Source organism: Pleurodeles waltl, chromosome 11 (genome assembly GCF_031143425.1).
Source record: "Pleurodeles waltl isolate 20211129_DDA chromosome 11, aPleWal1.hap1.20221129, whole genome shotgun sequence".
Taxonomy (NCBI): domain Eukaryota; kingdom Metazoa; phylum Chordata; class Amphibia; order Caudata; family Salamandridae; genus Pleurodeles; species Pleurodeles waltl.
This window is the reverse complement of record NC_090450.1, coordinates 71,239,993-71,265,056: the sequence shown is the minus strand read 5'-3', so window position 1 is coordinate 71,265,056 and position 25,064 is coordinate 71,239,993. Positions and strand designations below refer to the sequence as shown.

The 25,064-nt window shown below is 45.9% G+C and overlaps 1 protein-coding gene across 1 annotated transcript in view; it reads left to right on the top strand.

The window, feature by feature from the left end:
• CCDC39 (coiled-coil domain 39 molecular ruler complex subunit) overlaps positions 1-25,064 on the top strand; it is a 141,337-nt gene that overhangs the window by 18,245 nt on the left and 98,028 nt on the right. Inside the window, exons 3-4 of the mRNA XM_069213092.1 lie at positions 3,913-4,059; positions 7,733-7,891. Coding sequence (XP_069069193.1) covers positions 3,913-4,059; positions 7,733-7,891 — 306 coding nt within the window. The remainder of the gene's footprint in view (positions 1-3,912; positions 4,060-7,732; positions 7,892-25,064) is intronic.

Sequence of the window (25,064 nt, the reverse complement as noted above, 5' to 3'; positions counted from 1 at the left end):
AAATCACATTTTACTGTATTCAGAGTCAAATTAGCTTTCTACAGTACCCTTGCTCTAGGGCTTGGTCATTCTTCTAGCGTGGCCCCAAACACTAGGATATCGTCAGTGTAGTTTAGTACATTGACCACCAATTAAAGGCACTTCGGATAGCTTCTTGGAATATTTTGCCAGCTGATAACACCCCGGAACTGAGTTGTTCATAGCCAAACCGAAACGGATGCGGGATTACGTTTGGGATGCGCCTGCATTATCAGAGGTAGTAAAAGTTGAGTGTGTGAAATGGCGATGGTACATGTTTTGTTCATATGTACAAAACCAATACAATTTGATCGTCAAAAAAGTGTTGTGGTGCACCATGAGTTTCTTTGAAGTTCCAGCAGATGATAGTCCTTTGTAAGATTAGATGAATATTTGCACACCATCGATGAGCATATTCATATCAACCAGGTGAGGGTTGGGTATTCTCTCCCATTGAATAGCCTTGATTGGTAGTCTTATGTCATCATAGAGGTGCATTTTGCCGTCCATACTGCATTAGATATCTTCAGTGGAAGGAATACCAAGGGAGCTGGGCCTTGAGATTCTTCAAGGACGTCTGCTGTTAGAGTCCTTTTAGCCGTTCTTCATCTGCCTGGTGAAAAAGCATTCTTTAGCGGTGCTTGGCTTTCGATTTGACATGTTTGTTGATGTGCATTTACTCTAAAGTCTTTCATTTTTCCAAGTCCTGTGAACAGCTTTGGGTGATTGCAAATTGTGGGTGTAATGTATTCTACCATGAAGAGAATCGCAATCCATTTCAACTGTTCAGCTGTGGGCAAACTGAGGAAGCACTCAGCCGGACTTTGACCATCAATTACACATATTTCAGTTTCTAGAGGGCGATCTTTGTATATAAACATTGCTGTGAACTTGTCATAATGTGCTGTCATCATGGACAACCAAGAACAGGTACTTTTCACTTTCTTGGAAGTATGACCATGTTTAGCTGCTAGTCAAGCTTCTGGATACTGATATCCTTGAACTGAGTGAGTTTGTGTGGGGCCAGGATTAGCTGCTAATTTTGTCCCCCACTGCGCTTGGTTGATGTCATGTTGGAAGTTCTTTTGACTTCTGTGCATTCCTAACACCTTCAGTTACACATTTTCTCAAACTGATTATCCTATCTGCACTTGTAGTATGCATGTCCCATGGTGGGGCATGCGACCCTGTGCAGATATGGCTAGCCACTGCAATTGTTGTCCCTTTTTCTGTCAGAACTGTGATATTTGTCTTTGTGTCTATGCCAATTTTCAGCCTGGTAGTCGAGAGTGGCTCTTTCATGGTTTCTTGTGTGCATGGACCTGTAGCCAGAGTGTTTTTTCTTGTTTTTCCTCTTTCTGGCTTCATTCCTATGTTTGCTTGGGCTTCCGCTTGATAACTTAATGCCTTGATGAAGTCATCCAGCCATTCCAGAAATGTTGGTCCTATGTAGCTGCCTGAAGTCAAAAGCAGCTGGTCAGGATGTCAGAGAAATGAGTCTGATCTTTTCCCTGTTTCTACATGCCTCCTGACTCCAAGATGACAATTCTCATACAATTCAGTGGGGCGCCTTATATCGAAATGTGCTGCCTTACATTGCAATGGCTTCTCTATCAGTGTACAATGGGAGCAACTGACCTTAATATGGCGGTCTCTGTCTCTCTCACCCTCGCCGAGTATAATGTGTGTTGCTTCTGTTGACGTGTTCTGGCAGTCTGCTGATGTTTTCATTCATTGTATGTCCTGCATGTGCCTGTAGTAAGTGAGTGGCGGTCTGACTATGCACAGGCCGTGATTTGTACTCATAGTGGTAGTCTCCGGATTTTCTGTTCTTTGTCCTCGTCCCTATTTGTAATATCAGGAGCCGGTTGGAGGCGTAGAGATACTCAAGAGCCCCAGGGAAGTTTACAAGAATCATTTCCTTAATTATGCACAGATTTGGGCCAACTTGTGAGAGAGCTATTCTCCTGCACGTGTTTGTTTTCAATTCCCTTCCACTCTGCCTTCCGGTCCCCTCCCACTTCCTGGCCACCAGGTTTCGCTTCCTGAGAAAGCCAGTAACTGCCTAGAATGCCATTCTTGCTATTTACATGGTGGCAACATATCAGTGACATGTCAATTCCAGACTTGTGTTCTTGGCATAGTTTATAAAATGGTAACGCAACATAGATCTCTGTTAAAAATAACAAACCATAACATTTTGAGTCACATTAACAGCCACATGAGAACAGCAATTTGAGAGTTTTGTTGCATGCTTTCTTTGTGTGTTGCTAAATCTGTACAGAAATCTGTGTTCAAATTGCTGGCAACATGTCCAAAACCTGGTAGGCTTGTTGAGCCCCTTAATCTGTCTGAAATCCTTCTGGCGTTGATAAGAGTATCTTTTGCTTTATTGCATATCTCTGACATCCTCAAATGTGTGCTGGTGTATAACTCTTAAGGGTCGCTCAGCTCGGGGCCTTACTGTTGCAGGTTGGAGTATTGTACACGTGTTTAGTTGTGTTGAAACACAGCTGTCTAACATTGTGAGGCTTTGGTGCTGTATTGAATGCAGTCTGGTGGGGTATTTGTAATTAGAGTGTGATATGCTATGCTGACTGGGTAGTGCAACACAAAGCCACAGTCTTGCTATTGGCTTATCTGTTGCGGAGTGGTGCGTTCCTGTAGGATCTTTTGTAATAGATTGTACAAGAAGTATTGAAGAATGACCCCTTACCAGTTGGTATATTCTTTGGTGCTGTGTTAATCGCCATGTGGTATGGTGGCAGAGTGCTTACTGTAGTATGTTATAGTAAATATATTGTGTGGTGGCATTTCCCATTTGTACATCCTTTGGCTCTCATGTCAATTGTTAAAATGCTGTTTGGGACGGTGTAATGAAAGGTCAACATTGGTATCTGTGTGCTTGTGGTGTGGTGTCTTTAATGGTATTGTAGGGTGGTAAAGAGCCTTGTTTTGAAATTTGGGGGGTCATTCTGACCCCGGCGGTCAAAGACCGCCGGGGCCAGGGTCGGCGGGAGCACCGCCGACAGACCGGCGGTGCCCCGCAGGGCATTCTGACCGCGGCGGTTCGGCCGCGGTCAGACAAGGAAAACCGGCGGTCTCCCGCCAGTTTTCCGCTGCCCTACAGAATCCTCCATGGCGGCGGAGCGCGCTCCGCCGCCATGGGGATTCTGACACCCCCTACCGCCATCCTGTTGTAGGGGGTGCCGCGGGGCCCCTGCAGTGCCCATGCCAATGGCATGGGCACTGCAGGGGCCCCCATAAGAGGGCCCCACTTTGTATTTAGTGTCTGCTTTGCAGACACTGAAATACGCGACGGGTGCAACTGCACCCGTCGCACCTTCCCACTACGCCGGCTCAATTCTGAGCCGGCGTCCTCGTGGGAAGGTTGATTTGCCCTGGGCTGGCGGGCGGCCTTTTGGCGGTCGCCCGCCAGCCCAGGGCAAATCCCAAAATACCCTCAGCGGTCTTTCGACCGCGGAGCGGTATTTTGGTGGGGGAAGTCTGGCGGGCGGCCTCCGCCACCCGCCGGACTCAGAATCACCCCCTTGGTGCTTTATTCGTTTCACCAAAATGGGTGAAATATCCGATTTGTTTGTGAAGCCATAACTATGAACTTGTGTAGTTGTATTTTGTGGGTGGGTTGGAATTATGTGACTCGAGGAATTGGTTGCGTTTGGTCAATGGTGTGAGTCATAGCTGTAGTGCCTATCTATGTTATATGTGTCATTTGCATGTGTATTTCTCTAAAATGTCCGCTGAGAGGTCACATTTATTGCGATTTGTAGAGTTTATCTCTAGTCACAAGGCCTGTGTCGGACATTTGGCTCAAGTTTGCATTTTGAACAAAAGCGTATTAAATGAAATGATGCTTAACTATTTATTTTATAGTCTCTCTGCAGAGCTAGAGAAAAAGAAACGGAAACCGAAGAACACTTTAAAATACTGGCCGACAGGGAAGTGGGGCGTCTTCAACAGGAGATACAAAGACTGGAAAATGAGCTAGTGACCTTGAGAGAAAAGAAAAACACACAAGAAGTAAGTCTTAGTGTTTTATTACTTGCATAACAGTGAAAGAAGCTAGTTATAAGTATGTCTGTTTAGCATGTTTGTTGTTACCATTTTAGACACAGAAAATGCAGTGGCGGCTGCCACTGAACAGGTCGCGACGGGACGGGGGGTTTAAAAAATTTATAATAATAAAAAATATAAAACCAATTACCTTCGAGGGGAGATACGTTCGTCTCCCCCTCTGTCCTCGTCCTCTTGCTGTTCCAGGGTGCACAGATGCTCTCAGCCAATCACGACGCTACTGGCACCAGCATGACAGCAGCGTTGTTATTGGTTTTAACAGCTTGCTTCGCCGCTCAGACTGGCAGTGGGAGCATGTGCATGTTCTCCACTCGACTGTGCAATACAGCCGGGTAAAGAACATGCAAAGTGTGCACGTCTCTTTGGCTGGTCCAATACGGCTGGCCAAACAGACATGCGCACATGTGGTGCATAGCCCTCCTTTGGCCCCCTCCTTCAGCCCAGCCCCACTCCTTAATCCCAGGAAAAATACAATTATACTAAGGTATTGTACTTTATTATCATTTTATTTTTCCTTTTTCAAAAACCTCCTCCTTTAGCGGAGATGCCACCCCTGAGAAAATGTTTTTGGTACATATAGTTAAACATTGTACTCCTCTGTGGCACAAAAGCAGAGGAAAACGTAATTATTTTTGGCTCTATTATCTTAATTTGTAAAAGAAGTACAGAACAGCAAGGTTCCTGAAAATCCAACTAAATCTGCATATACCGATTGTAAAAATAATTAGACAGAAAAAGTGCTCTCATATTCAGCAAGCATCTTGAAGTATGTTCAAGGATGTAATTCCTTTAGTCAAAATATGGAACAAATGCAAACAAAAATCTTATAATATATAACGAGGGGTACTAATTTACCTTCGTTAATCACTTGGGTCCTAAACCGTAACTATCACTACCTGTATTTCAATCATTTCTTGGGTTGGGACTGTAAACATATCTCACCTTCATAATTTGCACTTATTGCTCCGTATCTTTCCTCACATCACCCTTACCTTTAGGATGGATCAGATCAATGAAGCCCACCATTCGTCAAAGTCAGGCAAGTTATTGTCTTTCCAGTCTGACTTAATCGCATATCTTGAACCACTGTGCTAACAAGTCCAAACGTTTCATATGGCTTACTAGTATTGAGTAGTTTTAGAATTTTAAGAAGGGAAGAGTGGTTTCCACATCCTCAAATGTCAGTTAGAAGTTGTCTTCTCTCTGTAGCCATGTCATGTTGGACAAACAACTACTATGTGGCCTAGTGGGAATTTTTCTAGAAAGCGATTTCAGAACTGCTGTTTAAGCCCTTGTATTCTTCCATCTAGATGGTGGTAATGCTTATTCTATCACCTCCCAGACTCCACACTGACAACCCTTAGGGGCATCATTCACACCTCAACACATCACAACCAGGGTCTGAAGAGATATGATCACATCACCCCATCCTAAAGGAATTCCATTGGTTTCCCATGCAACCCCACACCATTTACAAAGCCCTCACAACAGGTACCCACACTTACCTTGCAGGCAAGTACACCATCTCTGGGGTAGCTCAGCACATCCACAGCCAGGACACCACCAGACTGCAAACTAAGATCTGTGAAAAGATTAAAACAAGACCACAGGCCTTTTCCATTTATGCACCAAGGATGTAGAGCAACCTCTCTGTATCCATCAGGACTGCTCCAGTGATGCTCCAACTTAGAAAAGAGTTGAAGACTCACGTCCTTAAAGACCACTACATCACAATGCATTAACTGATGACAGGTCAGCTTCTTTTCCTATTACTCTTTATGTCTGCCTTTGATTATGTACAGCACTACACCGTCTTTCGGCTAGTTTCTCTCTATATATATGGCATACACATACATTCAGACATACATACATACATACAAGGTACATGAATATTGAAATATCTTGGCGACGGGTACTGGCAAATAGCACAACCTGTAACACTTAAAATATTGGACTTTAATGAAATATGCAGACGTTAATTGTTTGCAGGGTTTTAACTGCTTTATAATAGGGTGTGTCCAAAAATTCAGAGATGTCTGTGGCACTTCATCTTGCATCGTATATTTGTATATTTGATTGATACAGCAATGACAAAAGCCTATCAAAATATATTATAAATATATTATATACATCAATAGCATACATGCTGATGTTTTCAGTGTAATAAACCGAAAAAAAATTAAATGTGCAGGGGTGGGGCTTGACTCTTGAGAGGTAAAGTCTTGGGTGAGTTATGATGCCCCTCTCAATGATGGTAATAAGTAGAATATTGTACTATGTGCATCTCTATATATGGTTTAAGCTTTGGCATTTTTTCATGTGTACTTGTTTTAACAAAAGGTATTAACTTAAACGAGGATGCAAAGGGTTACATCTCTACATTGTGGTAAAATGTAATTGAAGTTATCTCATGTTTATTAGAAGAGTTATTTTCCTAAGTAAAGTAATTATTAACTGCAATCTGTAAGGCAGTAAAATGTGTTTCTCTCATGTGATTTTGCTGTATTGTGTTAATAAATTTGATTCTGACCTTTACACTGTAGTGATAAATGTCTGAATTTGGGCGCATCAGCCTGCGGTGAGATGCATCTCGCCATCGCTCTCGCAGGGCAATGCCTTTATCAGCCTCATCCATGCACTTCCTTTAATCAAGAAGAGCAAATCCAGGAACGGGTAAAAGTGCGCTCTCGGTACCCCTCTAGCCTCACCACTCGCACCTTGGTTACAGCCAGGAGCAATTTCTGCATGTACTTCACTAATAAGGCAGAACTCTCCCTATTCCATTTTAGAAAACAATCTTAAGTCTCAGGGGACCGTGTGGGCACCCAGCTTGCTAGGGCTGTGAGAGACAAGAGGGAAAAAGAGTATTTAAGGAGAACTTGGCTACTCTGGGGGGCCAGCGTGGAAAAGGCTGAGGAGTTCTGATGCTTCTATACAAAGTTCTGACTTGGAGACCCGCTCTCCTCCATGCGTCAGGAGGCTCTTGTGTAAAGAATGCAACTCCCAGGGCTCATGGACTTTCAGAGAGCATCACTGGAGGACCCAGGTCTACCAGAAGAGGTCAAACAAGCCATCAAATCCCAGAAACTTAATATAACTCTTGCCCAGATGGCCTCATGGCCAAATTCTACAAAACATACTCCGCCAATTTAGCCCTAAAACTTACGTCCCTGTTCAATCACTGCAATGACATTATGTTCTGTCACTTATTTCCCCAATTTCATTACCTTACTCACATAAGAGCTCTCACCCAACAATAATAGCATTTCCACGACCTGTTCTTCCAAATCCAATATAAGAAATCATGAAGTCATGAAGTGGTGTTGTGGTAGGTTGTGACTTGAGTGACTGTTTGAAAAACTGAAGGTGCTTTTATAGTACATCTGACCAGATAAAATATTCTTAGGCCTCCTCTTTTTGGAATGCACTCCCTTTCCAGTAATTGCAGTGTGGAGAAGCATTTCTTATTTTGTATTTTGAAAACTTGGCTATGCTCTCAAAATTAGTTCTGATTTGGTATTCTAGTGCTTGGAAGCCTTAGTATTAAAAAGCACTATATAAACATGTATACTTCTAAGCTGTATGTGAACTCATGTTTTATTTACTGTGATTATTCCAGAATAATATTTTCAAAGCTACTCAAAAACTGGAGGAATTAAAATGCAAGCTGAACTGGGATCAACAAGCTTTGGAGGCTTGGTTGGAGGAATCTGCTCGCAAAGATGAAGACTCTGCTGTTATCCAGAAGTATGCTTTGAAAGATGATGGAAAAATCAAGGTAGGTAATAATCTTGTAAACTGCATCAAAGTTGTATATAGTAGTTATGGGGACTATTTATAAATTGTGCACAGGATATTTTTTCTAACGGATGAAAAAGGGAAAAGATCATAAGGGAAAAGATCAAGCTTTGTTCAAAAACGTAATGTGTGCATGGAGAATAAAAGTTGCTCTTCATGCACTTCGGATTATACTCCCATAAAGATGATCTTACTGTTTATATATTTAACCCCTTCGCTGCCAGGCCTTTTCCCCCTCCTGTGCCAGGCCTTTTTTTGCCTATTTGGGGCAGTTCGCGCTTAGGCCCTCATATCTTTTTGTCCACATAAGCTAACCAAGCCAAATTTGCGTCCTTTTTTTCCAACATCCTAGGGATTCTAGAGGTACCCAGACTTTGTGGGTTCCCTTGAAGGAGGCCAAGAAATTGGCCAAAATACAGTGAAAATTTTGTTTTTTTTTAAAAAAATTGGAAAAAGTGGCTGCAGAAGAAGGCTTGTGGATTTCCCCCTGAAAATGGCATCAACAAAGGGTTTGCAGTGCTAAACTCAGCAGCTTCCTAGCTTTCAGGAACAGGCAGACTTGAATCAGAAAACCCAATTTTTCAACACAATTTTGGCATTTTACTGGGGCATACCCCATTTTTGCAATTTGTTGTGCTTTCAGCCTCCTTCCAGTCAGTGACAGAAATGGGCATGAAACCAATGCTGGATCCCAGAAACCTAAACATTTCTGAAAAGTAGACAAAATTCTGAATTCAGCAAGGGGTCATTTGTGTAGATCCCACAAGGGTTTCCTACAGAAAATAACAACTGAAAAAGAAAAATATTGAAATTGAGGTGAAAAAAGCATCAATTTTTCTCTACGTTTTACTCTGTAACTTTTCCCTGCAATGTCAGATTATCGAAAGCAATATACCGTTACGTCTGCTGGACTCCTCTGGTTGCGGGGATATATAGGGCTTGTAGGTTCATCAAGAACCCGAGGAACCCAGAGCCAATAAATGAGCTGCACCCTGCAGTACGTTTTCATTCTATACCGGGTATACAGCAATTCATTTGCTGAAATATGAAGAGTAAAAAATTGCTATCAAGAAAACCTTTGTATTTCCAAAAAGGGCACAAGATAAGGTGTTGAGGAGCAGTGGTTATTTGCACATCTCTGAATTCCGGGCTGACCATACTAGCATGTGAATTACAGGGCATTTCTCAAATAGATGTCTTTTTTACACACTCTCCTATATTTGGAAGGAAAAAATGTACAGAAAGACAAGGGGCAATAACACTTGTTTTGCTAATCTATGTTCCCCTAAGTCTCCCGATAAAAATGATACCTCACTTGTGTGGGTAGGCCTAGCGCCCGTGACAGGAAACGCCCCAAAGCGCAACGTGGACACATCCAAATTTTTGGAAGAAAACAGAGGTGTTTTTTGCGAAGTGCCTACCTGTAGATTTTGGCCTCTAGCTCAGCCGGCACCTAGGGAAACCTACCAAACCTGTGCATTTCTGAAAACTAGAGACTTAGGGGAATCCAAGGAAGGGTGACTTGCGGGGCTCGGACCAGGTTCTGTTACCCAGAATCCTTTGCAAACCTCAAAATTTGGCTAAAAAAACACATGTTCCTCACATTTCTGTGGCAGAAAGTTCGGGAACCTGAGAGGAGCCACAGATTTCCTTCCACCCAGCGTTCCCCCAAGTCTCCCGATAAAAATGATACCTCACTTGTGTGGGTAGGCCTAGCGCCCGCGACAGGAAACGCCCCAAAGCGCAACGTGGACACATCCAAATTTTTGGAAGAAAACAGAGGTGTTTTTTGCGAAGTACCTACCTGTAGATTTTGGCCTCTAGCTCAGCCGGCACCTAGGGAAACCTACCAAACCTGTGCATTTCTGAAAACTAGAGACCTAGGGGAATCCAAGGAGGGGTGACTTGCGGGGCTCGGACCAGGTTCTTTTACCCAGAATCCTTTGCAAACCTCAAAATTTGGCTAAAAAAACACATGTTCCTCACATTTCTGTGGCAGAAAGTTCGGGAATCTGAGAGGAGCCACAAATTTCCTTCCACCCAGCGTTCCCCCAAGTCTCCCGATAAAAATGATACCTCACTTGTGTGGGTAGACCTAGCGCCCGCGACAGGAAACGCCCCAAAGCGCAACGTGGACACATCCAAATTTTTGGAAGAAAACAGAGGTGTTTTTTGCGAAGTGCCTACCTGTAGATTTTGGCCTCTAGCTCAGCCGGAACCTAGGGAAACCTACCAAACCTGTGCATTTCTGAAAACTAGAGACCTAGGGGAATCCAAGGAGGGGTGACTTGCGGGGCTCGGACCAGGTTCTGTTACCCAGAATCCTTTGCAAACCTCAAAATTTGGCTAAAAAAACACATGTTCCTCACATTTCTGTGGCAGAAAGTTCGGGAATCTGAGAGGAGCCACAAATTTCCTTCCACCCAGCGTTCCCCCAAGTCTCCCGATAAAAATGATACCTCACTTGTGTGGGTAGGCCTAGCGCCCGCGACAGGAAACGCCCCAAAGCGCAACGTGGACACATCCAAATTTTTGGAAGAAAACAGTGCCTACCTGTAGATTTTGGCCTGTAGCTCAGCCGGCACCTAGGGAAACCTACCAAACCTGTGCATTTCTGAAAACTAGAGACCTAGGGGAATCCAAGGAGGGGTGACTTGCGGGGCTCGGACCAGGTTCTGTTACCCAGAATCCTTTGCAAACCTCAAAATTTGGCTAAAAAAACACATGTTCCTCACATTTCCGTGGCAGAAAGTTCGGGAATCTGAGAGGAGCCACAAATTTCCTTCCACCCCGCATTCCCCTAAGTCTCTCGATAAAAATGGTACCTCACTTCTGTGGGTTGGCCTAGCGCCCACGAAAGGAAATGGCCCAAAACACAAGGTGGACAGAACATATTTTTTCACAGAAAACAGAGGTGTTTTTTGCAAAGTGCCTACCTGTGGAGTTTGGCCTCTAGCTCAGCTGGCCCCGGGGGGGGGGGGGGGGGCGTGGAAGGGGCAGAAATGGCCTAAAATAAATTTGCCCCCCCACCGGGAGCGACCCTTGCCTACGGGGTCGCTCCCCCTGCGTGACATTGGCGCCAAAAAACAAATCCCAGGTGCCTAGTGGTTTCTGCCCCCTTGGGGGCACATTGACCTAAAATCGGCCAATCTGCCAAGGGGGGCAGAAATGGCCTAAATACAATTTGCCACCCAGGGGAGCGACTCTTGCCTGATGGGTCGCTCCCCATCTCGAAAAAAACAAACAAACAAAAAAAAAAAAACCACAAAAAAATTTGCCCTGGTGCCCTGAGGGTTCTGCCCCCCCCCTGGGGGCGGAAATGGCCTAAAATAAATTATTTGCCCACTCCAAACCCCACCCCCCCCCCCCCCGGGAGCGACCCTTGCCTATGGGGTCGCTCCCCCTGCGTGAAATTGGCGCCAAAAAAAAAAACCCAGGTGCTTAGTGGTTTCTGCCTCCTTGGGGGCAGATTGTCTTAAAATCGGCCAATCTGCCCCCAAGGGGGGCAGAAATGGTCTAAATACAATTTTCCCCCCAGGGGAGCGACCCTTGCCTGATGGGTCGCTCCCCATCTCTAAAAAAAGAAACAACAAAAAAAAAAAAAACACAACAAAAAAATTTGCCCTGGTGCCCTGAGGGTTCTGCCCTCCCCTGGGGGCAGTTCGGCCTAATAATAGGCCGATCTGCCCCCAGGGGGGGCAGAAATGGCCTAAAATAAATTTGCCCCCTCCATCCCCCACCCCCACCCCCCGGAGCGACCCTTGCCTACGGGGTCGCTCCCCCTGCGTGAAATTGGCGCCAAAAAACAAATCCCAGGTGCTTAGTGGTTTCTGCCTCCTTGGGGGCAGATTGACCTAAAATCGGCCAATCTGCCCCCAGGGGGGCAGAAATGGTCTAAGTACAATTTGCCCCCCAGGGGAGCGACCCTTGCCTGATGGGTCGCTCCCCATCTCTAAAAAAAGAAACAACCAAAAAAAAAAAACACAACAAAAAAATTTGCCTTGGTGCCCTGAGGTTTCTGCCCCCCCTGGGGGCAGTTCGGCCTAATAATAGGCCGATCTGCCCCCCGGGGGGGCAGAAATAGCCTAAAATAAATTTGCCCCCCACTCACCCCTGGGAGCGACCCTTGCCTACGGGGTCGCTCCCCCTGCGTGACATTGGCGCCAAAAAACAAATCCCCGGTGCCTAGTGGTTTCTGCCCCCTTGGGGGCAGATTGACCTAAAATCGGCCAATCTGCCCTCAGGGGGGCAGAAATGGTCTAAATACAATTTGCCCCCCAGGGGAGCGACCCTTGCCTGATGGGTCGCTCCCCATCTCTAAAAAAAGAAACAACCAAAAAAAAAAACAACAAAAAAATTTGCCTTGGTGCCCTGAGGTTTCTGCCCCTCCTGGGGGCAGTTCGGCCTAATAATAGGCCGATCTGCCCCCCGGGGGGGCAGAAATAGCCTAAAATAAATTTGCCCCCCCCCCCCCAGCCCCCACCCCCCCTGGGAGCGACCCTTGCCTACGGGGTCGCTCCCCCTGCGTGACATTGGGGCAAAAAAAGAAATCCCCGGTGCCTGGTGGTTTCTGCCCCCTTGGGGGCACATTGACCTAAAATCGCCCAATCTGCCAAGGGGGGCAGAAATGGCCTAAATACAATTTGCCCCCCAGGGGAGCGACTCTTGCCTGATGGGTCGCTCCCCATCTCGAAAAAAACAAACAAACAAAAAAAAAAAAACACAAAAAAATTTGCCCTGGTGCCCTGAGGGTTCTGCCCCCCCCCCTGGGGGCAGTTCGGCCTAATAATAGGCCGATCTGCCCCCAGGGGGGGCAGAAATGGCCTAAAATAAATTTGCCCACTGCAGCCCCCCCCCCCCCCTGGGAGCGACACCAGCCTATGGGGTCGCTCCCCCTGCGTGAAATTGGCGCCAAAAAACAAATCCCAGGTGCTTAGTGGTTTCTGCCTCCTTGGGGGCAGATTGTCTTAAAATCAGCCAATCTGCCCCCAAGGGGGGCAGAAATGGTCTAAATACAATTTTCCCCCCAGGGGAGCGACCCTTGCCTGATGGGTCGCTCCCCATCTCTAAAAAAAGAAACAACCAAAAAAAAAAAACACAACAAAAAAATTTGCCTTGGTGCCCTGAGGTTTCTGCCCCCCCTGGGGGCAGTTCGGCCTAATAATAGGCCGATCTGCCCCCCGGGGGGCAGAAATAGCCTAAAATAAATTTGCCCCCCCCCCCCAGCCCCCACCCTCCCTGGGAGCGACCCTTGCCTACGGGGTCGCTCCCCCTGCGTGACATTGGGGCAAAAAAAGAAATCCCCGGTGCCTGGTGGTTTCTGCCCCCTTGGGGGCAGATTGACCTAAAATCGGCCAATCTGCCCCCAGGGGGGCAGAAATGGTCTAAATACAATTTGCCCCCCAGGGGAGCGACCCTTGCCTGATGGGTCGCTCCCCATCTCTAAAAAAAGAAACAAAAAAAAAAAATTGCCCTGGCGCCTACAGGTTTCTGCCCCCCCCAGGGGGGGCAGAAATGGCCTAAAATAAATTGCCCTCCCCCCAGGGAGCGACCCTTGCCTAAGGGGTCGCTCCCTTTGCGTGAAATTCACGCAAAGAAAAAAACTCCCTGGGGTCTAGTGGTTTCTACCCCCCTTGGGGGCAGATTGGCCTCATCAAAATAGGCCAATCTGCCCCCAAGGGGGGCAGAAATGGCCAAAATATAATTTTCCCCCAAGGGGAGCGACCCTTGCCTAAGGGGTCGCTCCCCACCAAAAAAAAAAAATGAAACATAAAAAAATAAAAAAAATAAAAAAATGGTCCCTGGTGCCTAGAGGTTTCTGCCCCCCCTGGGGGCAGATCGGCCTAATAAGGCCGATCTGGGGGCAGAAAAGGCCTTCCCGAAAATATGCCCCCCCTGGGAGCGACCCTTGCCCAAGGGGTCGCTCCCTTTTGTCAATAACAGACAAAAAAAAAAAAATCCCTGGTGTCTAGTGGGGTTTCAAAAGCCGGATTGCAAGCAATCCGGCTTTTGAAACCCTCGGAGGGACTTCAAAGGGAAGGAAATACTTTTCCTTCCCTTTGAAGCCCCTCCGGGCCTCCCAGTGATTGAAAGAGAAATGCAAAGCAGAGCTTCCAGCGCGACTAGGGAGGCCCCTGTGACAAATCAGCACGCGCGCGCTGACGTCACAGGGGGGGTGGGGGGGTCGGGGGTGGAAGGGGAAGTTCTTCCCCTTCCATCCCCAACTTGGGGGGGGGGAGGGGGGTGCACGGGGGCGCGCTAGCGCGCCCCCAAGTTCCCCTGTGCCATGGACGAGATGATCTCGTCCAAGGCACAGGGGAACTCTAGCCTTGGACGAGATCATCTCGTCCAAGGCACAGAAGCGGTTAAAGAGAATAGTACATCCCAAAGTTGAAAAATAATAGAGATGTTGCTATCTATCAGTATGTCAGATGAGCACTGCTAGAAATGTACAAGTTAAATTATTCACCTAATGAAAGGATCAGTTATAAAATTGCTTAAAGTAATTTATCACTAGATCAAGCTCTTTTGTGTCTTTATTAAAACCTGTGGCATGTATTTCCCCTTTACACTTTACTCCTAAGATCTTCTCATGCATTCTGAAAAAAATGTTGTCTCAAACCTTTATAAGAAATTATGCGAGCAGAGACTGAGCTTGAAGCTGCCCAAGATGACCACTCACTGATAGTGCTCCGTGCCATCCCCATGCCCCGTCCTGGCACCTTAGGCCTTACAGATGTAGTGGTTGCCCAGGAGGATTGTGCCACCATTCCAGCGGCCGTGAAGGACCGATTTGGACACCGACAGTGGTGCTGTGATGGCTGCACAGGATTATTGCCTCTCTACTGACTCGGCCCGACCGCGTCCTCCTCTTGGCTGCGACCCATTCCGCTGTTCCCACCCTGGGGCCTCTCCTTTAACAGGGCTGCTGTATGACAGTTTGACCCCATCATACATGATGCAGTGACACCATAGAGCCGATTAGGGGACTGAAGCTGGTCTTTCTTCTGCCAGTCACGTGTGGCACATGTTGGTTCAACGCAGCCCCTATCAGGAGCCCCAGTGGTGCTGCCAGACTCGCTCCCCATCCTGCACTTCTCTCACTACCCTTGGGAATCAAGCGGGCAGAGCCGAACATACTGCCCACTGACTATTCTGACCCTAGCACCCCCTGGGATTCCTGTGATGTGGAGGCATCAACCGGCAGGCTCAGCAGCTCTGTATGTCACTCCAGAAGCTGCCTGTCTCTTTTTCTCTCAGGCCGTATGACATTCGTAATGTGCCACACACTCCACCCCCATGATTCCCCCTGGCAACCACATGGACACTCTCCTCAAAGAAATCTTGGCCATTGGTTCCATACTCTCTACGATGGATGACAGATCTCATGTCGGAGGTGAAATGTATGCGGCAAGAGATGGCTTCCATACATTACTGTTTGGACAAGGTAGATCATAGATTGGACGAGGTCGATCATAGACTGTATGAGGTTGAATCCCGAGTCACTGTAGTAGTGGACTGTGAGTGAGACATCAAATCCCTACGCCATAAAGTGACAGACCTGGAAGACAGCATGCTTAGAGACAACTTTTGGATTTACAGAGTTCTGGAGGGAGTTGAACAGAGTGGCATGCTGGGCTATCTCACTATAGTAATCCTGGAGCTCCTTCATCTCCACCTGCTGGACCCTCTAGAAATTCAGAGGGCCCAACAAACCTGGTCCCACCGCGCCTCACTATCCAACACCCTAAAACCTGTAATAGCCTGTGGTCTTCAACACAAACATAGTAGGGCCATCCTCATGGGAGTCAGGAAGATGCCTGAACCTTTTTGTATCGATGTAGGCTGGGTCTGCTTTTTGGATAACGTTTTGGCAGCCACCAATGCCAGGCGCGAGAGGTTTTTGGCACTCCACATGGACATCAACTATGGCCTACTGGAATCTGCAAGCGTGGAAGTAACCGTGGATGGGAAAGCACAGGAGTTCACAGACCCAGGGGATCTGGAGTTTTTCCTGAACTCTCTCGGGGACTCCACAATGTATGCGGCAACAAGCGACACGCCCATGACTTCACATCAAGAGGACTCCCTCCCCTTCAGGAAGCCACCGTGATATCAACCCAGGAACAAGCACATGGGGGAAATGTTGAGAGAGAATTAAATTGCGCTGGTGTGCTTCAGTTGGTGGAGGAGCTCCACGAAGTTAGAGACCGGAACAAATCTTGGTCCCCTTTGAAGCAGGAGGCAAATGCTGTCAACAGTGGTGGGAGGGACGTGACTATATCCTTCACCTGTGACTTTCCTGTTGTCCATTGTTTATTGCAAAGTGACTGTTGTCTTTTGCATGTTGTTCTCACTTTATTGTACCTTCTGTTAATGCCGGACTGTTTTCCTGTTTTGCGCACCCTTGGTGGAGTCTTGGGACAGGGACTCCTTGGTAAGCCCTGCTGGGCCAGTTTTCCTGTTCTTGCGAGGGCTCCAATGTCTGGCAAATGTCTCAGCTTCCTCCGTGCTGCAAGATCATTCTGATCCCCATCTTTTGGAAAGTAATGTGTGTACCCTCACAGCACAAAACACAGTCTTAATCCAAGACGTTTGATCTTGTACTCTTCCAAAGCAGCTAAGTAGGCCCTGGTTAAGTTCAAATAACAAAAGTACGACCATAGGGAAAAGGTGGGTTGCCTTCTGGCCACACAGCCAAATCAGAGTGAATGCTTCTTGGCCATCTTGTCAATCCTTGATTCAATGGGGATCCTGTTGGTACATCCCAACGGTACTGTGAATTGATTCTCTTCCTACCTTTACGTGGCAGACCTAGGCTAAGCCCCCACAGGTGAACGCTTCCCTCGCCCCTTTGCACCTCCCAGTGTTGCTGGATGCGGGCTTAGCCCTACTATGCCTTTTTACAGAGGAGGAAGTGGCTGAAGGCATCTCAGCCCTCCTAGTGTGCAAGTCCTCAAATGAGGTTGGGTCCGGGATGCATTTCCCGCGATCATCTCCAAACCCTGGCTCACCTTCTATGGCAATCAAAGGTTAATCGGTCCAAGCTCCTGGTGCTCTCGCTAAACACTGAAAAGGCTCGTAACTGGGTGGACTGTTGCTATCTCCTTCAAGTCATGTCTCACATGGGTCTGGGGAAGGACTTCAAAATTTGCCTCCTATACAACCCTTCTGTGGCTGAGGTCTCTTGTGAGGGCTTTCTGTTGGACCCTTTTCTGATCTAGCTTTGCACGCGGCAGGGCTGCCATTTGTCCGTGATTCTTTTCCTCCTGAGCTTGGAACCCCTGGCAGCGGTGCTCCACCACTGCAGGATGTGGGTGGTATCCTCACTGTCGAAGACAAGATTAAGGCCCTCCCCCCCTTTATGTGGACGCTATTTTGCTCCTTTTACCCCACCCCACTTGTCCACAGCTCCAGCAATGTCTATCATTGGTGCTTTCTGTCAGTTGTTAGGCTACAAAATCAACTGGTCAGAGTGCAAGGTGCTCCTTTTATCCCAATCTATCACAGCTAGATACATCCGCCGATATGATATGAGGTGGGGCTCTATTGGGCTTCACTTCCAGGATGTCAGTATAGACACAGGTCTGTCTTGCATGGTAAAGGACAACCTGTTCCCGTTGATCAAGTGTACAAAGTGGTCACTCCTTGACCTCTCGCTCCGGGGTAAGGTGAAGACTATTAAAATGACAGTAGCCCCTAACTTCATTACTGTCAAACATTCCTCCCTCTTCTGGTCCCTAACAAACTACTGGCAGGAATGGAGGTGGACATCAGATCTTACATTTGGAGCACACACAAACCAAGACTCAAAGCGTCCCACCTCTGGGTCGACACAACAGTTGAGGGGTCGACACAACAGTTGAGTTATTGTGATCACCCGATATGAGACTGTACGGATTGGCCTTTCACTTTTTTTGGATGGCTGCGTACCTGGGCCTACCATTGGAGGCCTCCCTATGAGTGTGCCTCAAACAATGTTTTGTTCGGCGTTGCACACCTCCTAGTACCAGTGTACCTGATCTCCTCCAACCTTGTGGTGGCCTCCAGTGTCGTCCTTGCAACAACTGTGGCATCCTAGGAAGAGGCTTATAAAGTCATGGGCATCCCACCGTTACTGTATCAAAAAGCACCAGTTAGCACAACACAGCATTCTGCATTGGTTGGAAACTATCCTACTGGGCATCGTGGCATGGGAAAGTCCTGCACTGGGTGGAGCAAATGTATGATGGTGGACTGCTTAAGTAATTCCCTGCTTCGTTGATGGAATTGGGACTCTGACCCACTTACCAATGGCGATATCACCAAATGACCGAGTGCTGGCGCACTGTATTTGGAGCCCAGCCTCTGGAGCTTCCTGTCTCATCTATTCTTCAATAGCTTCATGCGCTGGGACTGTACCACAGCATGGTCTTCGTGCTGCATTGCATACTCATTACGTCTGCATTCTGGCCCTTCATGCAATACAGCCAGATTGGTGTGGCAGTTACTGCTGGGTAAGACTTGTGGAAGAGTGGTTAACTCTCCTAGCAGATCTAGAAAGGGTTCTCAGGGAACCCAGATTGAAGTTCCTATGTTTCAAAATACATAATAACTGGTATTAGTCACTGTGGAAACTCAAATTTGCAAAGCTGTTACCCCACAACGGTTGTTGGATATGTTCTGCAGAGCACTGTAACCTATATCATATTCTGTGTTTATGACAGGCACTCATTGAATACTGGGCAGCTGTGTGGCCCCTCCTGTGCCATTATAGTCCCTTGTCCCCCACCAACCAGGTGGTCCTCCTACATGACATTTCTGACTAGCTGGTTTTGACGACACAGGAGCACTGATCAATCAAGGGGGTCTTGTAAAGCGTGACTTGTCATCCCAGGGGCATCTCCAGGTGCTGGTGGGCTTCTGCGAGCCTTGGTTGGAAGGCAATGGTGGTCGAAGAGCCATGCGGAGCGCTTGTTCCCGAAGATAAGGACCTCTGTTTTGTCTGAGTTTGAGGTAATTGAGCTTTAGCCAGCTGCGATGTCAGTCATGGTGTTTTGGAAGCTGGTTCTTGTGGTGACGGCGTCGTTTGTGACGGTCGTCGTCTGGATGTCCCCAGCATAGGAGACAGTGTTGAGTCTGTGGGTGTGAGTGATGTCTGCCAGTGGTGTCATGTAGGTGTTGAATAGGGTGATGATGGTTAGCTACCTCTCTTGCCATAGCCAAACTATGCATTCTCCGGTACTGGAGACAACCCACCACACCCATGTGCGACAAGTGGTGGTTAAAACTTCACAGAGTGGCTGGCCATGACTTCATCATGTACAAATTAAATGACATATATACAGCCTGCCCACTCTTTTCGGAACTCAACACCTGCCTTCTGCTACTCTACCCTATGTACTGCTTTCATGGGTCTTCCACGGCTGAAAGGCCCGATCCTATCTTGTTTGTCACAAATCCATCCATATGGACCCTCTACTTTTGCTTTGCCCCCTCCCCCCAGCCATTCACCACCTGCCACCCACAAACACCCTCCCCTCGACCACCCATCCTAGTGATTCGTAGCGCCTCCAGTCCTAGGTGCCCCAGGAGCACCTTTGTCTCATCTGCTGGTGCAACCTTTATCAGCGGTTGCATTGTCTTTGCTACATTTTCCGTTTTATACCTGCAGCAAGTGTTTGTTCAGGCCTTGGTGCACACCGATGCCTACCCATTCTTTTCTGTTGTTACCAGCACCTACATGTATGCGTGTATGTGACATATCTAAAACTAAAAAAAAAAAGATTTAAAAAACAAATGAAATGAAGAGAGCGTTGTTAGCTAATTGGATGGGTTTGGTGACAGCTTAATAACTAATCTAATGTTGGGATTTATTTACTTTCTAATTTTCAAATTGAAAAGGAAGGTCTGGAAACCCACCTGTATGGATTAAACATGTTTAAGAAATACAGGCTAGACTGTTCTCCTAGTTCACCATCCTTCAATATGATATTTTTGTTTTGTGAGGTAAGTTTACTATAAATAAAAAAAAAAACAGCATTCTAAAACAGAATTTGTCTTTGTGAAAATAAAATTTGAAATGCATTCCAAATAAAGACTGCTCGGGTTCACAGTCATCCTAACCAACCAAAAGAAAAAAGGCTCCTGGTGAAGGAGGAGGCACTAATTATGGTACAAAGTAGTAAATTCAGCATCTAAAATACTGAAGGTTTTCAGCATAAAATGTGTTACCCATGTCTGTGATACCTGAATGGACTTTTTCAGAGGTGTATATGTTTTATGCCCTTTCAGTGTCCTTCTTTCAAGACCTTATTCTTCAATGTGTCCTTCTTCAGCACCAAGCTGACATTTGGTATTGAATGTTTGTTCATCCTCTAATGCTCACTTGATAAGGCCCTCAACGTAAAGTACTTCTTAAAAGTTAATTTGGTCCATTTTCTGGGGATGCTCCTCAATTATGCTTTGGCAAATGGGAACTTCAACAGTAACTAGCCTCTTTTATCTAGCCGTTAGGCAGCAAGCATCTACTTCTTAGAGATTGTTCTCTACCCACAGATGTGTCTTCCTCCAGCCGCTCTACAGCACTTTTCAGGTCAAGAGATTTTGAGTCTTATTGGCTTTATTTCAATGTTTTTCTTCCTTAAAATGAAAGTTTGAGGCCTTTTAAAACACTTTATATCTGTGTAACTGTTTTCTTTTGGGAGTTAATTTTAAAGGCAACTGACACGTTGTGCATCATTTTAAGATCTCAATAACTTTCTTCATATATCTATGATTTTGTATTTCACTCTAATTTCAACAGTATTTCCTAAACCCATTGATACTCCAGGAAAGAAGATCTTAGGTGATCCAATGTCAGTAAAAAAATATTTTTGAGGATTATTGTCCACAACAATAATTTGTCTCCAGGTAGAAATGCTTCTGAAATTCCGTTGTGTGTTAGGACACTGGTTGCATGGATTTCCTTTTATCATTATGTATCCCTTTTTAAAAGGGATTTGGATGCGTCCTCCAGAGATACAGAATGTCCCTGGCACCTAAAACAATATCTAAATTAGTGGACATCGACTTCATCAATACCTTTCACTTTACCTCTTACTAATACTATTGTGGAAGAAAACTTTGTCTCACTTTTCAGTCAAATCTGAAAGTGTTTACTGGCAAACATTAAAAATATGTGACTCAGTGAGATCTGTAACAAGAGGATTCCCCCCCATACATCAGCAGTGGAGAGTGGCTCCTCATAAAAAGGCTGAGCCACAGTACATATCCTATGCACACATAGTTTTAAGTGTCAGTGACATGACAACATTTCCAGCAAGAGAACAAGTAGGTGCCTAGATGAGCTCTTGAGAATTAATGGTAGGTCTTCAAGAGTTAAAAAAAAAAAAAAATGTAAACAGCTTGACTGAGTAAACTATTTTTCAGATATTCTCACCCCGTACAGCAGGATGCAACGCAACAGAGGCTTGGAGACAGACACATCCAATGATGCCAAATTTGGATGAAAAGCAGAAGCAGTTTATGGTTTCTCTAAAGAAGACAATGAGCCCCATTAAGAGTTTGGTGGATTGAAAACTCTGTCCGCCAAACTCCCAACAGGGTGGCCTCCACCTACGCAGCAACCTTCCCGCAGGAGCTATTATGAGTTTCCACCCGCTAAGCTAAGTTTCCACCCGCTAGTCTAGCAGGAAATAGGTTACAGCATTGTCTCCGGCTCGTAATCAAGCTGGCAGCAATGCTGTTGCCTGCAGGGTGCACCAGCACCCTTGCAATGTTCACTGTCTGCAAAAGCAAGGCAAAGAAGAAAGTGAACATTGCAACTGTGCTGGCCAGGAGGGCCCCTGCACTGCACATGCCAAGTCCATGGGCAGTGCAGGGGCCCCCCTGTGGTCCCCTGCACCTGTTCTTCGCCATCCTTTTCATGGCGGTGTTACCGCCATGAAACTGCTGGTGGAGAACAAGAGCATAATCCCTAGAGCAGCGAAGCTCAGCCACCTCCTGACCACTGGGATCCAAAATCCTGGCGGAGCTAGTGGTTCCATGGTGGACCGCCTGCGACTGTTTCTTTGTTTGTTTGATTATGTCTTCGTGCCAGTAATACTGTAAATGAACTACTTCGGACAACGTTAGGAGCAAAGCTTATTTGACGGTAGGAATTAGGATAGACGATCACTAACACTGACACACTGTAGAGAATATGGTTCCAGGGTGATGAATATTATTCCCCAAAACAAACAAAAGAGAAAAAAATATTGCAAAATGTTAGTGCACCTAAGTAGCACATCTGGCATGCAGAAATGTGCACTGTAAAATGTCTATTTGTGGAAAGAATATGGAAATGGGTATTTCTGTGCCTCTGCAACTGTCACAAATTCCCTGCAGTTCTTTGAGAAATAATAAGAAAGTTGAAAGATTATGCCAACCACAGGCTTTTGAAAATAAATATTTCTATTGATTAAAGAAGCTATTGGATTAAAGGCAGATACAGGCTATATAGCAGTGCAAGAATGGCCAATAAATCTACCTTTACACTACTAAGAATCTATGTTGAAATTGTGATTCATTTGAAGGTATGCAGTCTGAAGCCCTTATTGGTATAAATCATGATAAAAATGCCAACAATGTCATTATCTTCCTCATCAGGTTATACTCATGGCTGTGTGATGCAGGCGATAGACAACAGAATAATGCAGGTAGCAAACAGAAGAATAAAGACACTTTCAGGAATCAAAACACTAACCCAGTACACCTCTTGAGCTTGAGACCATTCTTGGACTTTGTTATAAACACCAGAAAGCTAACCAGTCTCTATTGTATGGCTTTCTGAGTGTGTCACAATTCTCTAACAATCTCCTAAAGACGTCTGAAATAACTAACCACACAGTGGATTGCTACTGATTGTCTGGTTTTAGTGAGAACCACCTGTCTATGGGGGCATGTCTTATAACTTTCTTTAGGCTCCAGGAGGAAACCTGCTTACTTTCCAGTCAAGTCCTGAAATTCCAGTGTGTCAGCCACTAATCTTTGCATTGCACAATTTATGCTGCCAACCATAGAGACGTTTGCCTGCCTCCATTCTAAGGAAACTCTCTGTTGTTAATAAGCCCAAACTATACTATTCCCCTTGCTCTAGGCCCACACTTTCCCCCAGGGTAAAGCAATTCTGATCTGCCTTCCAAAGCAGGCATATTATCTGTCTATTGACTCATAGACAACCAAATCAAGTCGAACCGGCCCGCGCCATCAGTTTGATACATGACTATCAATATATATTGCAAAGTCCCATGGAAAGGAGGCAGTCCCAATATAAGTAACTGAATTGTATGAGTGTGTATTGTGCATTGTGTGAGATCATTTCAGGGTAGCCAAACTGTTTCCCATTATTCATCTGTGAGGTTCTTCTTCAAGTCCTTTGGCCACCTAGCACAGAGAATGTCTGTCTTGGGACATTCATTGTCAACAATGGCCAATAGAGAAGAATGATTGCCATTGCAGCACCTCCTGTGTGAAGCGGAGTCTGAGGCTGCACCAAGTATGACATTCTTCAGTGCCTCACTGCCCCATCAGTCTGGGTGATTGGTTGCACCTGTCACCCACCCATAGGCAAGAAACTGACTGTCTAATGACAATGCCAGAGTTCTGTCTGCACTTGCTGTTGGGACTGTAGTGCACATGAGTTACATACTTGTGTGACACTTGCACACATCCATCTGCAAAAGCCAGACCCAAATGTGATATTGGCACGTGAGGCAATTACCACAGGACTGTCACATGCATGTAGGCTGGTTTCTGTTTATAGGCCCTCTTCCAGAAATTGTGAATAACAGTAGCCAATATAGAGTTTTGGAGTGGCTGACTCAGCTCTCAGATAAGTGGTGACAACATTGTTGCAAAGCAGACATTATTTACCAGTAGATCCTATTAAGGTAACATGCCATCAGATGGCAAATTAAAGCTGTTGAGCAAAGTTATATACCTCTAGCTCAGGCACACCCAACCCTCCCTCCGTATGCAGTAAACGATGTTTGTCAAGGACAACTCTCCTGTTGTAATTCCAGATCAGAGAGAATGGAGTTCTTATACTGAGGAGGCCAAGGATAATGACCAGATCCTGGCATTAGCCGAGGATGCAAGGAAGAGCCACCAGCTTGGTGATAAACACTCTGCCAAGCCTAGACAAGGGGTCTTCTGAGATTAAATTATATTTCTTCCAGACACCATTTCCCTTGTAGCATTTTCATAAACAAGTTGTTCATCAATGTAGTATTTACATTATCCAAGGTATATAAAGTATGATGGGGCTTAGAGCAAAGTCGGAGACGGCAAATCACCCAGCTCTGTCTTGATGGCCTGTCATGTGAATTGGGATGCTTTTATCCAGTTGATACGTGGACTAGAGAGCAATTGAAGCCCTCCAAAGTGTTCCCTATTCCCAGACGGCCCACCACAAGATTCCTGACATATAAAAATACTGCAGCAGTGCACAGCAATAAGAGATATTATCCGAGCTAAGTTCCAGCCCTTCGCAACTATCAGATGCCATATGAGACTGGTCAAGTGGTTCCATGCCCAAGGCAAATGGCAGAGACAGCAATGGCAACCCTGCCTCATGCTCAGTTCAATTTGCTATTGGTCCAAAATAACATTCCTAGTGATCGCTTCCCTATCTTGGTATGTCAGGTAGAAATTCAATAAGCAAAGCATTGGGTGTACATATTTTTATATGACGTGGGGTGACCGTCCATGTGCTTGGCAACTACAACATATCTTTCCCCTCTGCGTGCATGGCAGAATTCTAGAAGGGGACCACAGGTCTAATCAAGATCAGCAACTCTCTGGCATAAGAGGAATAGAAAGTAAAAAATTATTGGCCTTCTCACCTCTTTCCTGTAGAGAAGCAAAGTGAAAGTTACGATGAGTTTATCTATTTTTATTTAAGAGACTGCTCTTAATCAGTTACTCTTCCCCTTTCCACTAGTCCATTCAAAATGTGAACCATGTTGTGCTCCAATGATATTCCCTTTCTACCACACTGTTTTGCATAAGACCTTATGTATCACTCACTAGTTCCTGTGGATGTACAGTTGTCTACTGTGCCAATAACTCATAGCTGAACATACGGTGGGACCATCAAGCCAAGAGCTCATAGGCAAATCTTCCATTGTGTC